Source organism: Acomys minous (genome assembly GCF_964271855.1).
Source record: "Acomys minous genome assembly, chromosome: 19".
Classification (NCBI taxonomy): domain Eukaryota; kingdom Metazoa; phylum Chordata; class Mammalia; order Rodentia; family Muridae; genus Acomys; species Acomys minous.
Window position 1 is genome coordinate 35,354,718 of NC_140499.1, and position 14,149 is coordinate 35,368,866.

At 42.4% G+C, this 14,149-nt stretch overlaps 1 protein-coding gene across 1 annotated transcript in view; it reads right to left on the reverse strand.

Moving 5' to 3' along the window:
* Positions 1–12,027: 12,027 nt before the first annotated feature.
* The window catches only part of ERICH6 (glutamate rich 6), a 33,987-nt gene continuing 31,865 nt past the window's right edge, over positions 12,028–14,149 (reverse strand). Inside the window, exon 14 of the mRNA XM_084768351.1 lies at positions 12,028–12,588. Coding sequence (XP_084624477.1) covers positions 12,325–12,588 — 264 coding nt within the window. The 3' untranslated portion in view covers positions 12,028–12,324. The remainder of the gene's footprint in view (positions 12,589–14,149) is intronic.

Below are 14,149 nucleotides of genomic sequence, written 5' to 3' on the forward strand. Positions count from 1 at the left end.
GTGTATTTTATATAGTAAATGTGTTCAGGGAATTCTGCATTTCAAAAGTTGGTATCCAGTAACCTTTACTTTGCAAAGGCTTCTTAAGCCAGTCAATGTTTTTACCTGCCCCCTCCCCCAACCTCTGGTTGACACTAAATCTTAAAACTGTTAGACCTTAAAATTGTTTTCTTAAGCCTTCTAATTTGCAGGTACAGTGCTGAACATCCAGTGATGTTCTGGGCTGCAGTATAAAGGAATAGCATACATTGTCCATCTTCAGTTTTCCTGAGAAATTTATGTACTAGCATCCCCGAATCTAAAAAGAAAATAGCCGCATTCCTGTCTTGGTCAGCAAGTGAATTAAGTAATCTTAGAAGTAAGTAAAGATCATTTTGTTTTTAATTAACCCAGTACTTAACTTTACCATAAATGAGAGAGACCCCCCCCCCCCTTCCCCATCTCCTTCAGAATACTAGGCCTAGTTTTAAAACTCTGTCTCAGAGAAAAAACAAAGCCATTTCGGATGTAGTGTGAGGACTGGAAGCCTTGCACTCTGTGCCAAAGCTAGTGCGGTAGATTTCTGCTCTGCCTCTGTTAAGAGCGAGCAACGTGAAAAGCATCATGGTGGCTGCAGTGTGCTTCCCCACACTGCCCTTTCCGTTTCTGCCTAAGCATTTCTAGGGCAATCTCTGGAGACTCAGATTCCCTTCTCTGAAATGGAGCCTAGTAATTTGCATTTCTTAGTAAGGTTCAAGATAATGTTGATAATCAGTTTGAGCTACACTGAGCGGCTCATGGTTCAGCCCAAGAGGGGTGGGGAGGGACCTGGAAAAATTACTTGTTTTTTCAGAAAAACACTTAATAAGTCATTTGGTAAAAAGGTAATTTAGTGAACAGAGTAACACAAAAGGGGGTTGTTTCTTAGAAAATGTTATCCCAATTAATATTCTGTGACTGCTGCCTATCCTTTCCTGTGGTCTATTTGAAAGCTTTCTGGATAAAATAATACAAATCTCTTGAGATGGATACATTTTAAATTACATAAACATGATTGCTCCATGGTATAGTTAAGGGGAAGCTACTTATTACAGAACAGCCAGAGGCATCTGGAGGAGTCCAGAGCAGGAGAAAAGTAGACTGAACATGGCCAGGGCCGTGAGAGGAGAATAGCGGGTGATGGAGAACAAAGAAAAAGTAAGTGGAGCAGAAAGATGAGGGGGGGTGGGGAAAGCAGGGTTATAAGTTCAGGGTAAAGGAAGAGATGAGAAGGGCTAGGAGGGCAAGGTAGAGTGGGTTTTGAAATGTGTAACCAGTACTTGTGATGCCAGCATGAGCTTTCGTGTACTTACGGGTAGGTACCAGGGTAGCCATGTATTCTTTCTGCCAAAGGTAAGGGAAATGACTCCTTTTGGTAGAGGGGAACTGGCTTCATAGTTGCTTTTATCTTACTGCCAGAAATTCTGCAGTCCAGGTTGAACCCGTTCCTGGCTCTTTGGACTGTCTTTGGGAGTTTGGGGAATTGGAGTCTCCTTTGGACCCAATGAAAAGGAAGTGGTCATTGATTATAATATAATATAATATAACTGATTTGAATTGGTAGGTTTTCTCAGGAAATAGTGAACTTGATTTTTATATTAAAAATCTTCAAATTCTCATGATGCTGAGTACAGGAAAATGAACACATTTGCTTTTACTTATGTAATTAGCCATAATAGAACTCTGAATTAGTAGGGAACACTAAATCTGGACTATTTTATACCCATCAGAAAGAAAAGGATCCATTTTTTCATGTAATTAAAAAGTCTCATAGGGCTGCCTTGGATTCTTATACCTCAATTGTCATAACTCCTCGCTGTGCTAGTTCAGGCCTCCCCACGAACCAGCTCCTTGGCTCTGCAGAGGAGTGGATAAGGAACCCAGGACCAGGCTCCTGTTTGTGGCTCCTGCCTTCATTAATTTGTTGGGTTGGGTTTTTGTTTTGTTTTGTTTTTTGATGCTGAAGATTGAACCTAGTTTTGTGTATGCCAAACTACACCTTATGCCCTGCCATTTCCTGTTTGTTTCTTACTGGATATCCACTTGCATTTATTTATTGCTTATTCATTCATTTTTGGTCTGATACCCCCATTTCCCTTCTGCTTTTCCTTCCTTCCTTTTTTTTTTTTTTTTTTTTTTTTTTAAGACAGGGCTTTATTTTATATCCTAAACTCAGTCCTTGAACTCAGGTCTGCCTGGCTGCTTCCTTCCAAGTGCTAGGATTAAAGAAGTGTGCCTCCATGCCTAGCCTAGCCTCATTTCTGACTCTGCCTCCACCTAGCCTCATTCCTATATGAGATTACATTTCTTTTAAGATTTATGGCTTTCTAATTATGAGCTGCTCAAATCAAACACTCAGCAGTTTTATATAATCCAACTGATGGTTGTCTAGCGCTTGGTGGAGTCAGCACTTGGGTGCTTGCTTAAGAAAGGATTTGGAGCCTCAAGGGCATGTTGCTGCTGATACTCCCTTGAGCCAGCGTCTACTGAACTGCCCTGTGTCCTAGCAACTCTTAAAAGAAAATAAAAAACAACTGCAGGTTCTTTATCATTCCTAAGCTGCTAAGCACAAGACTGTAGGAAGTTGTGCTCGCTTTACCTTCCTCTTAGTCCCTAGACAGTATTAGCAAGTGCTGCTACATTTTATCATTTAGTAGCCCATAAAATCTAGAGCTGAGAGGTTGTTTTAAAGATACTAAATTACAGGCTGGGGTGATAAATCACTCATCTATCTGTTCATGCAGAAGACCCAGTTTCATTTCCCAGTACCCACATGGTGTTTCATAACCTTCTGTAGCTCCAGTCCCAGGGCATCCAAAGATACCATAAACTGCATGTGGCATACTGACATGCATGCTGGCAAAACATATACACATAAAAATCATATGACTATGTATATGTAAATGGTGTTCTATGTATGTAAATAGTACCCTATATAACCACCATCTTAACCCTAGCCTGGCCCCAGTCCTAGCACTAATTCTAACCCTCTCCCACACTTAGCTCTCTATCCTCAACCTAAATCCAATCTCTAACACAAACCACTTAACCCTAGCAGTAATCTTGGCCCCAGCCATAACTCAGGTTCTAACCTTGCATTAGTCCTAGCCCTATCTTTAATCCAGGCCTGACCGTAATCCTAACTCTAGCTCTAACTCTTAACTGTAGTTGTAGGTTGAGTGCTAACCTTTGGCCTAGTCCTAACTAGCTCGAATCTTAACCCTAGGAATAAAACTACCCTAACCTAGCCTAACCCTGATCATAACACCAGCCCTAACCTTGTCCCTGAGCCTAACAGAAATACTAGTGTAGTTACACTGATTCTACTATTAACACTAGACTTAGCGCAAGCCTAAAACCCTAACCTTAGTCTCAACACTGTAACCAGGTCCTAGCCACATTCCTAGCCTGCTCTGGTTTAAGTCATAAACCTACCCTAACCCAAATCTTTGCCAAGCCTGGCACAAACCTTAGTTCTAACCCTTATCCTGGCCTAGGCTTAGCCAACGTTAGCCTAAACTTAGCTCTAGCCCTAGTTATAACCCCAGCCGTAATCTTATACACAGACAAGTCTATTTTATATCATCTTAAGCCCTAAATTTAGCCACAGCCATAGCCTAGCCCTAACTTTTCTATTGTAACCCCGAACCCAGCAGCAGCCCTGGCCTTTACCATCTTCCTAACCTAACTCATGCCCAAACCCTACCAGACTTTAGCCCTGCACCTAGCAGCTACACCCTTTCCCTAGTCCATGCCTAACCCTAACTCTGATCTGAGATATAGTTTATGTCCAAAAGGAATCTTGACTTTTGGTAAGGAAAAACAGTAAATCATAAAACTTTGTCAGAAAAATTTTCAGCTGAGGGATGTATTAGTTACTCTTATCATTCCTGTGACAAATACCTGACAAAAGCAACGTAAAGAACAGACGGTAGCCGGGCGCGCCTTGAATCCCAGCACTCTTTCAGGAGGCAGGGGCAGGCGGATCGCTGTGAGCTCGAGACCAGCCTGGTTTACAAAGAGTCCAGGACAGGATTCTGTGCAACAGAAAAAGTCTGTCTCAAAATACCCCCCCTCCCCAGTAGAAACAAAAAATAAAAGGGTTATTTGGGGGCCACAGTTCAAGAATAAAGACTATTATTATCACAGGGTGGTCCTGGCAGCAGCTAGGAAGCCATGAGCAATGAATGCTAAAGCTCTTCTCTCTCTCTCTCTCTCTCTCTCTCTCTCTCTCTCTCTCTTTTCTCTCTCTCTTCTCTCTCTCTTCTCTCTCTCTCCCTCCCCCCCCTCTCTCTCTTGACAGGGTTTCTATGTCACCTTGGCTGTCCTAGACTCGCTTTGTAGACCAGGCTGGTCACAGCAATCCACCTGCCTCTGCCTCCCAAGTGCGCCATCATATCCAGCTTCATCGCTTTTTTTTTTTTTTAAAGTCAGTCCAGGACTCCAGATGATGGAAAGGTGTTATCTACAGTTAAGTAAGTCTTCCCACTTGAGTTAACTTAGTGTAGACCAATGGTTCTCTACCTTCCTAAAGCTAAGACTCTTTACTACAGCTCCTCATGTTGTGGTGACCCCAACAAAATATTTATTTGGTTTTTTGAGACAGGATTTCTCTCACTTTGCAGACCAGGCTGGGCTGGAACTCAGAGATCTGCCTGCCTCGGCCTCCCAGTGCTGGGATTAACGGTGTGTGCCACCACGCCTGGCTTGGGTGGGAGACTTTAATGACTGTTTCTGTTTCCATAGGGGTTATGGGTCTATTTAAATGTTTGTGTGATCTTGATCTAACTTTGGAAGTGGTATCTGTTGTGAAAATTGTCCATTTCTTTTAGATTTTCCAATTTTGTGGAGTACAGGTTTTTAAAGTGTGAAATTGTTGCTAAGAGAAAGTTATAGTAAGAAATACCTTTAAATGAGTTGGTATAAACAGAATGACCACAATGACAGGTCCACAGCTACATCATATTTAATGATGGAAAGCTGGAACAATATTCCTCTCAATTTCAGGAGCACACAGAACCTCTTACTCTTTACTACTTCTAATTAACGAAATACTGGGATGTCCTATCCAAAGCAGTAAAGAAAAAAGCCAAAAAGACATAGAAGGAAAAAGTCATGGTTTATAGATTGTATGGTTGTATAAATAGAAAACTTTACTTCACCCAAAAACTGTCAGAACCAATTGATTCAGTGAAGTTGAAGGATAAAAAAATCAGCATGCAAAAATCTTCATGATGTAACTATTTGAAAAATGAGTTAAGAAATTAGTTTCACGTAGACCTCATCAAAAGCCATGAAATAGAATACATTAATACAAGTGAAAATATTTGAAAAACAATTTGAGAAACAGATAAATGAGAACATTTCTTATTTTCATGAACGGGAATTGGTGTTCTCAAAATGTCAATGATCTATCGATTCAGTATCATAAATACTCCACACCAAAGCCACAAGGGTAAGTTCCACAAAAATAGAAAAGCAAGCCTAAATTTCATATGATGCCATGAAAGACACTAGATAGCTTGAGAAATCACACAAATGTTTGCTTCATTACGTTTCAGATTTCAAATTCTATTTCAAGGCTCTTATAATCAAAATGGTATGGTGCTAGTATAAAACAGATATATAGACCAACGGAACATAATTGAGAACTCAGAAATAAAAACTGTGTGTGTGTTACTATTTGATAACGCCATCAAGAGTAAACAGTGGGTGCATTCAGAAATTTAGATGCACCAAGATAGGAAAGATATCTTCTTCAAGGCTGTCAAATACAAATAGCCAAAACACTATTTATATACACACAGTGTCACGGTTCTTCTTGCCATAGGTAATCTATTGTATATGTGTGTAATAATATAAATATATATGTACAAAAATAAAATAATTAAAAAGAATAAACAGTGGGGAAAATAGCTATTAACTAGTACTGAAAAAATGTCATGGCTACATGTAAAGAATGAAATTGAACCTTAATCATACACTGCTTATAAAAGTTAACTTGAAATGCATGAAAGACTGTGATATAAATCCCAGAATTGACTGGATGTGCTAGTGCATACTCTTAATCCCAGCACTCAAGAGGCAGAGGCAGGAAGATCTCTGAGTTTGAGGCCACCTTGGTCTACATAGCAAGTTCCAGGACAGGCTGGGCTACATAGAAAGACCTCATCTCAAAAAGAAGCAAACAAAACACAAAATAAAACAGCTATTATCATGCCTATAATCCCAGCACTCAAGGAGGCAGAGACAGGCAGGTTTCTGTGAGTTCAAGGCCATCCTGGTCTACAAATTGAGTCCAGGATGGCCAAGGCTACACAGAGAAAAGGAAACAAACAAACAAGCAAACCACACACCGAAAGCAAATACGCAAGCAAAAATAAAGCCCCAAACTGTCAGTCCCCTCCAAGGTGTAGAATAGGTGTGCCTGAAGCCATGGTGCATTTTGAGACTGGTGTGAAAGCATTGATGGAGATTTTAGACTAGAAAAATATAAAACTCAACAGATGCAGGACAATCTTAACTGAATTTCCTTATTGAGTTCCCTGAGAATTCCTATTCCCAGAAGGTTGTGGAAAGAAGTTATGCTTTGTGAAATTTCAATACTATCCCCTCTTCCATTCTCCAAATTCACAGGCACCAGCACCTAAGATGATAGCAAATTTTCTTCCCAGTGTGCATATGCGTGTTCTCTCTCCTCCTACCGTGTGTGTGTGTGTGTGTGTGTGTGTGTGTGTGTGTGTGTGTGTGTGTGTGTGTTCTGCTTCACACTGGTGGCGACATCAGAAGCACTGTACTTAAGAGGTTAGTAACACTTCGGTGTTGAGCTGAAGGTTTCACTCTGAGGGGGTTATTCAGTGATCATCACACGAGGGGCAGGGAGGCATCAGGAGCACTAGTTTCCAGGTGCAGTGTCATGAGTGGTCTTTAGCGGTGAGTAGATAGATTGGACACGTAGTGAACACTGTCTGTGACTCCCACTAGAAGAAGAAGGAAGAAGGAGGAGGAGGAAGGGGAAGGAGGAGGAAAGATGAAAGAGAAGGAAGAAGAAGAGGGAGAAGGAAGAAGAAAGGAGGACAAGGAGGAACAAGAAGAAATGCACCCCTACTCCGTATAGGGGTTCACTGTGGAGTGTTCCAGGGTTCCACCCAAGGGTGCATTTCTTTTTTAAATTTTAAGTTTTTGAAAATTTCATACAATATATTTTGATCATATTATTTCCCCTCCCCCAACTCTTCCCAGGTTCTCCCCTAACTACCTACCCAACTTCATGCTGTGTCTCTTATAAAAGAAACAAAACAAGCTGACTTGTTAAAAAGGCAAAAGGGGACAAAACAAAGCCAAACATCACACACACACACACACACACACACACACACACACACACACACACACACACACCGTGGAGTTTGATTTTGATTGGCCGGCTACTCTGGAGCATGCGGCTTGCGGCTTGCCCTGGAGTTCATACCGTTGAAGTAATTTCCCCTTCTAACAGCACTTACCTATTACAAGTAGCTTCTTGGTTAAGAGTGGGACTTTGTGCCCACTCCTCCTCCTCTGTGCTGGTATGTTGTATGTCTTGAGAGTGTGTTGGTCTGGTGCACAGTGTCACAGTTTCTGTGAGTTCTTATGTGCATCAGTCTGGTTGTGTTTGGAAAATATGCTTCCTGGAAGGCATCCACCACCTCTCTCTCTTACCATTTTGCTGCCTTCTCTTCTGCAGGGATTCCTGCGCTTGAGGGGAAGGAGAGTATGGTAGTAACAGTCCGTTTAGGGCTGAGTGTTCAAGGTCTGTGAGCCTCTGTGTTAATTAGGATCTACTGCAAGAAGATATGTCATTAGAGTCCTTTTATTGCTTTGTTCACTTAGCAGAACAACAAGTTCTTTGCTTCATTAACTGTGGGAGGGGGGGCGAGAGGCGCTATGAGACCTCTTAGGCCAATGACTTAAAAAGATGGACCCCAAGTTGGGCACAGTGGTGTACGCCTGTAATCCCAGCACTTAGGGGGGCAGAGGCAGGCAAATCTTTCTGAGTTCTAGGCCAGCCTGGTCTACAAAGTGAGTCCAGGACAGCCACGGCTACACAGAGAAACCCTGTCTCCAAAATAAACAAGCAAACAAAAATTTCTGGAAAAGATGTAACCCACACCTAGTGCTGGAGTTTTATTTAGTAGCATGTGGTGTTTAATTAGGGTAGTGTATCCCCCATTATATAGTAATTAAATTTAACCTCTTTTTATATGTATGTATTTTGGAAGCTTCTTCAGTAGAAGGTTTCCACCTGGCTTTTCAAAAAGCCTTGAGTTTTTGTTGTCCTTCCTTCTGTTCCCTTCTCTACCCCAATCTCCCATCCCCCACTCCATTTAATCCTATTCTAATTTTCCTTTACACCATTATAATACTGTATTATATTTTCCAAGGAATAATATCTTTGTAGGAAATATATTTATTGAAAATAACTTTTTTTCTTACATAATATATCCTGATTACTGTTTCTCTTCCCTCTATTCCTCCCAATTCCCATGCCCACATCTCCTCAGAAAAAAAACAGGCTTCTAAGGGATAAGAATAAAACAAAACAGAGTAAGATATAATAACAGAAAACAAAACTATCACATCAGAGTTGGACAAGACAATATTTTATATTACATATGTACTTTAAAATTTTTTTATTGATTCTTTCTGAATTTCACATCATGTACCACAATACCACTGATCTCCCAGTCCCTTCATATCTGTTCTTAGCCCTTGCAAAAGAAAACAAAAGATAAAAATGAAAATAAAGCAACAATGACAACAACAACAAAGCCCACCAAAAAATAGAAAACCAACCAACCAAAGCCCCATCTCCCTGTGGAAGCTGTGATGTGTCACAGTGTATCACACAGTATACCCTTTTGTCCAAACATCTTTACTTGCAAATGTTAATTGCAACTTAAGTCACTGGTGTAGTTCAAGCCCTCTGGCTTCTACTATAGCAATACTGGATCCTCACTGGGACTCTGGATCCTCGCTGGGACTGTGGATCCGCACTGGGACTCTATCTTGTTGTTGCTCTGTGTCATGGAGATCCTGCAGCTTTGGATCTGCAGGACCAGCCCCTTCACATACTCTAGCAGTTCAGAGATGGGGGTGGGGGGGTAGATGTTGGGGTGGGGGGGTAGATGTTGGGGTGGGGGTAACAGCATGGCCTGGTGCTTTATATTTGATTGTTATTATTTTGCTTCCCAAGATCTGGTTGCTGCCCAGAGGAGCACATTCTCACATACACCTGTTCTTGTTGTCAAAACCTTGCTCTACCTAATTTAAAATTGGTTCTTTTTTAAAAGGGCCTACACCCTGGGCAGGGCAGAAGTGCAGGGCGGAGCTAAGGTTTGCAGGCTTTGGGGAGAGAAGGATCTTGGGTAGGAGGAGAGAGTTGCCTGAAGGGAGGGCAGGAGGGAGAGGGAATAGAATCACCATGGGATAAGTAAGGACCACGTGGGCCAGGAGGAGGAACTTCAGTTCCGCATGGAAGAAATTGACCCAGATGAACAGAGTAAGCAAGTACTTTGGGATTATGGATGGGAAGGAGCTCAGATAAAAATGGTTAAAGCAGATGACATGGGATGGGGCTGGGAGGTAATGGCAGGTAATGTTGAAGGTTAGTATCTGTCCAGCCCCAGGTAAAAGAAGGCTTATTCTAAAATACAACAGGTGTCTATGTCTTTTATTGACTTATGATAGCAGGTTAGATAATATCGCCTAATACCATAATAAGTATAGACTATTAAATAATAAACATTATTAGTTATTTTTAAAATTTAATACAAGTGGGCCAACTCAGAGCCCCGGAGGTTGAGTTGGTTAGTCCTCCAGCACTCTTGTGCCCAGTCGCCAGGGCCAACTCTACTGTGCTGCCAGACAAGGTACAGGACCCACTCTACAGAGTGTTACAGCCATGGAGGGGCGGGGCCAGCTCTCCCACTCTCCCACTCTGGGGCCAGCTCCATTGCCTGCCTGCTGCAGGTGGTGGTGGGAACATACGTACAATTTTAAAAGTAACTCTAGTGACTGAGTGACTTGTGTTAAGTGGTTGACAGGTCCTTGTTTTTAATCTTACTTAAAAATGATTTAAAAAAAAAAAAGAATGCATTGGTTCTAACATTTAACTTTGAGATTTTCAAATTTTTTCTTTTAAAAAATATGTGTGCTTGGGCCGGAGATATGGCTCTTCCTCTTTCTCTGTCTGCAAACCCCCCCCCCATGACAATTTCCATGATCTTATTCTCTAAGACTGGTGAAACTACCCGAGAGCAGCACCCCCACAAAAAAAAAATAGTGCTTCCCCCCCTTCTTTTAATTTGGCTTGAATTGGCTTATATCTTTGGCAGAGAAGATATTACCTCTGTCTTAGTTGGGATTTCTAATGCAGTAAAGAGACATAATAACCATGACATCTCCCTACCCGCCCCCCTTTCTCTCTCTATCTCTCTCTGTCAGGGTTTCTCTATGTAACAGAGCCCTGGCTGTCCTGGACTCACTTTGTAGACAGGCTGGCTTTAAACTCACATAAATCTGCCTGCCTCTGCCTCCCAAGGGCTGAGATTAAAGGCAGTGTGCCTGGCCTCACAGCAGCTCTTATAATGGAAAACATTTTCTTGGGGCTGGCTTACAGTTTCAGAGGTTTAGCGCATGGCAGGAAGCAAGGTGACACACAGGCAGACACGATGCTGAGTTCTACATCTGGATCAGGTGGCAGAAAGCTCAAGTGAGCTACACTGGGCCTAGCTTGAGACCTCAGAGCCCACCCCTAGTGACATACTTTCTCCGACAAAGCCACACCTACTCCAACAAGATCACACCCCTAATAGGGCCACTTCTTTCTCTTTTTTTAAAGATTTATTTATTTATTATGTATATAATGTTCCACCTGCATGTACACCTGTATGTCAGAAGAGGGCACCAGATCCCATAAATGGTTGTGAGCCACCATGTGGTTGCTGGGACTTGAACTCAGGACCTTTTGGAAGAGCAGCTAGTGCTCTTAACCTCTGAGCCACCTCTCCAGCCCTAGTGGCACTCCTTGTGGGCCAAGATTCAAACATATGAGTCTCTTAGGGTCATTCCTATTCAAACTACCACACCTTCCCTGGTTTGATGGGAACCCACTAACACACGTCTCTATGCCATGTTTATTTTCTGGTGTTGAAGATGTGACTTAAATTCCCACCTAAGAATATAAACCAACAAGACTCACAGTGATTCTAAATGTTTACATGAAGTATTCCTTGATATTTCCTGGTCATTTGGTCTAGTCTTTGAAACCTCATGTGTAAGCATTACAGCTTTGAAGGAAAAGGTATCCTGGCAGTTGAAAGCCAAGAAATACCACAGTCAGCACTAGTGAGATGGCTCAGAGGTTTGGAGCACTGTCTGCCCTTCCAGAGGTCCTGAGCTCAATTCCCAGAAACCACATGGTGGCTCATGACCATCTGTAATGTCAACTAATGCCCTCTTCTGGCCTGCAGGTGTACATGCAGGTAGAACATATACATAATAAATAAACAAATCTTTAAAAAAAGAAAAAGAAAAAAGAGGGCTGGAGAGATGGCTCTTCCAAAGGTCTTGAGTTCAATTCCCAGCAAACACATGGTGGCTCACAACCTTCTATAATGAGATCTGGTGCCCTCTTCTGGCATGCAGCCTACATGTGGGCAACACATTGTATTCATAATAAAATATATATATATTGTTTTTTTGAGACAGGGTTTCTCTGTGTACCCTTGGCTGTCCTGGACTCACTTTGTAGATCAGGCTGGCCTCAAACTCACAGTGATCCGCCTGCCTCTGCCTCCCGAGTGCTGGGATTAAAGGCGTGCGCCACCACGCCCGGCTGCAGCATAATAAATCTTAAAAAAAGAAAAGAAAAGAAAAAACAAATACCACAGTCACACTGAACAACAAACCTCACAGTAGATTTATTGGGGGTGGGGCAGGAGGAACCCAGGATGGTGGCTGCCTCTGTTCTGGTGAGAAACAGCAGAGAGCTGAAGAGAAGACAGTTTATATAGACTTTTTAAGGGTGAGTGTGTGTGTGAAGCTTTCCAGGATGGGATTTGAAGTCCAGAGCTTGGGCTTTTTACTCTGTAGAGTGGGGGTAGGGTCCAAATATTAGGGCAGTTAGAGTATTCTGTGGGTGGAGCCTGGTGGTTGGAGGTCCTCTGGGGAGGAGCCTGGCCATGTGTATGCCTCCAGGAGCTTTACATGAATGTCCCTTAAAAGAACCTTAACAAAACAAACAAAAAGCCATGTGACACTTCTTTAATCTTTTTCGTTTATTAGATTTGTAATTGTTTCCAATATATTCTCCTTTACACCGGAATTCTGGCAGAGGGCAAGCAGTTTTAGAGAGAGTGAAGAAAGGTAGGAAGGTTGCTTTAGCTTCTCCCAAGCTTGACTCGAGGGGAAATTCATGCACCCTTCCAGCTTATGGAGCAGCCGCCGGATCTTTATTAAGCTAGCCAACAGCAGCAGGTCATCTCCACTCAGGAACCTCAGGGTTGGGATCTCCTCTAGGTTGTGGAGCTTGTCAGCACAAAAAGAGAAGGGGCGAGGTGAGTGCCCAGGAGTGGGAGGGAGTGGGCAGGGGGGAGGACCTAGGCACTGGTCATCTGGAGTGGGGGCGATGGGACCATCTTACTCCCTCTGAGGAACAAGATTGTCATGCGGTGGAGACTTGAGAGAGCAAATGGGCTTTAGATGCTTTCACAGCTTTTAATTTATTCAGGAAGTTTAGCCAACATCTCCTGAAGGGAGCGTGAGGCTACCTTAAATAGTCTCTTTCCTAGAAAGTGCCTCGTGGGGGGTGGAGGGGAAGGGTGATGACGTATGCTCTGAAGGCCCAGGGTGACTGACACTTTTTTTGTTCTCTTCAGTGTGTCTGGACCACCAGAGTCTATTCCAAATCTCCTCTTCCTTAGCCTCACTTGCCTTCTTCACTTCATTTCCTCAGCTACTGAAAGGACCTGTTAGGACAGCCTGCAGCTTCCGGTTCACCTGAAGGACCCCATCCTCAGTGGGGGCATTAGAGAGCAGTACAGCACAGCATCTTTGAGCTCCTACCTCCCCCCCCCCAAAGAAATAGTAACTGAAAACAATGGGGAAAGTAAAAATCCTTAGCATTGTATTCTTCATTTTTTTTTGCATATTTGCATCAAAATGTCTTTTTCATATTAAAATCCATTTCCAATCGACGAGAGAAGCAATTGGACTGGGGGGAGGGGTGTCCAAGAGAGGAGACATTTTTGTGTTTTTGAGAAGAATGCACTTACCGTGAGCGTAATGTACCAAAAGGAGGCTATACATTACTGTAAAGGCTGGAATTAGTCGATTGCGTTGTATATTTCTAACCAAGAAAGAAGTTTCTTTTTTTTTCTTTTTCTTTTTTAACATATATTTATATTATTACACAGATATACAATAAACTACTTACAGCAAGAAGAACCACAAACAATCAGGAATTATATAAATGTTATACTCTTACTGTTTTGGCTATTTGTATTTGGCAGCCTTGAAGGAAACATCTTTCCCATCTTGGTGGGTCTAAAAGTCTGACTGAAAGTCAAAATCTATCATATCTCATCATTATCAACGTAAAACATCTATCTAGACCTAAAAACATCTTAACCCCTAAACAGCTAAGCTTCCTTGCTAAACTAAACTACCTGATCTTAAGAGCTGATCCAGGTAGCCAGCGAGCTGGACTGACCAGGGCCTAGAGTCATGCTGAGCACAGTTCAGGTTGAGTCTGAGTCTCCCTCTCTTTGATGGTCCTAAGCTATGCTGCCTGTGCTGAATAGTGAGGTGCCATTTCCATATGAAACGCGTGAATTTTAGGAGCTGGAGTCACTTGGGAAGTTTGAGATAACCTTCTCCTTTACACACACACACACACACACACACACAGAGAGAGAGAGAGAGAGAGAGAGAGAGAGAGAGAGAGAGACAAAAGGAAGCTTTTCAGAGCTTAAAGAGGTGTGCTCCAAGTCATTTTGCACATGGAAACACACCAGCTTCTGAGGTTCTCTCTCTGCAACTGTGTGGCAGCTTTTTTTGCTCAGTGCTTCTCAGTGCTTAGTATTTTACA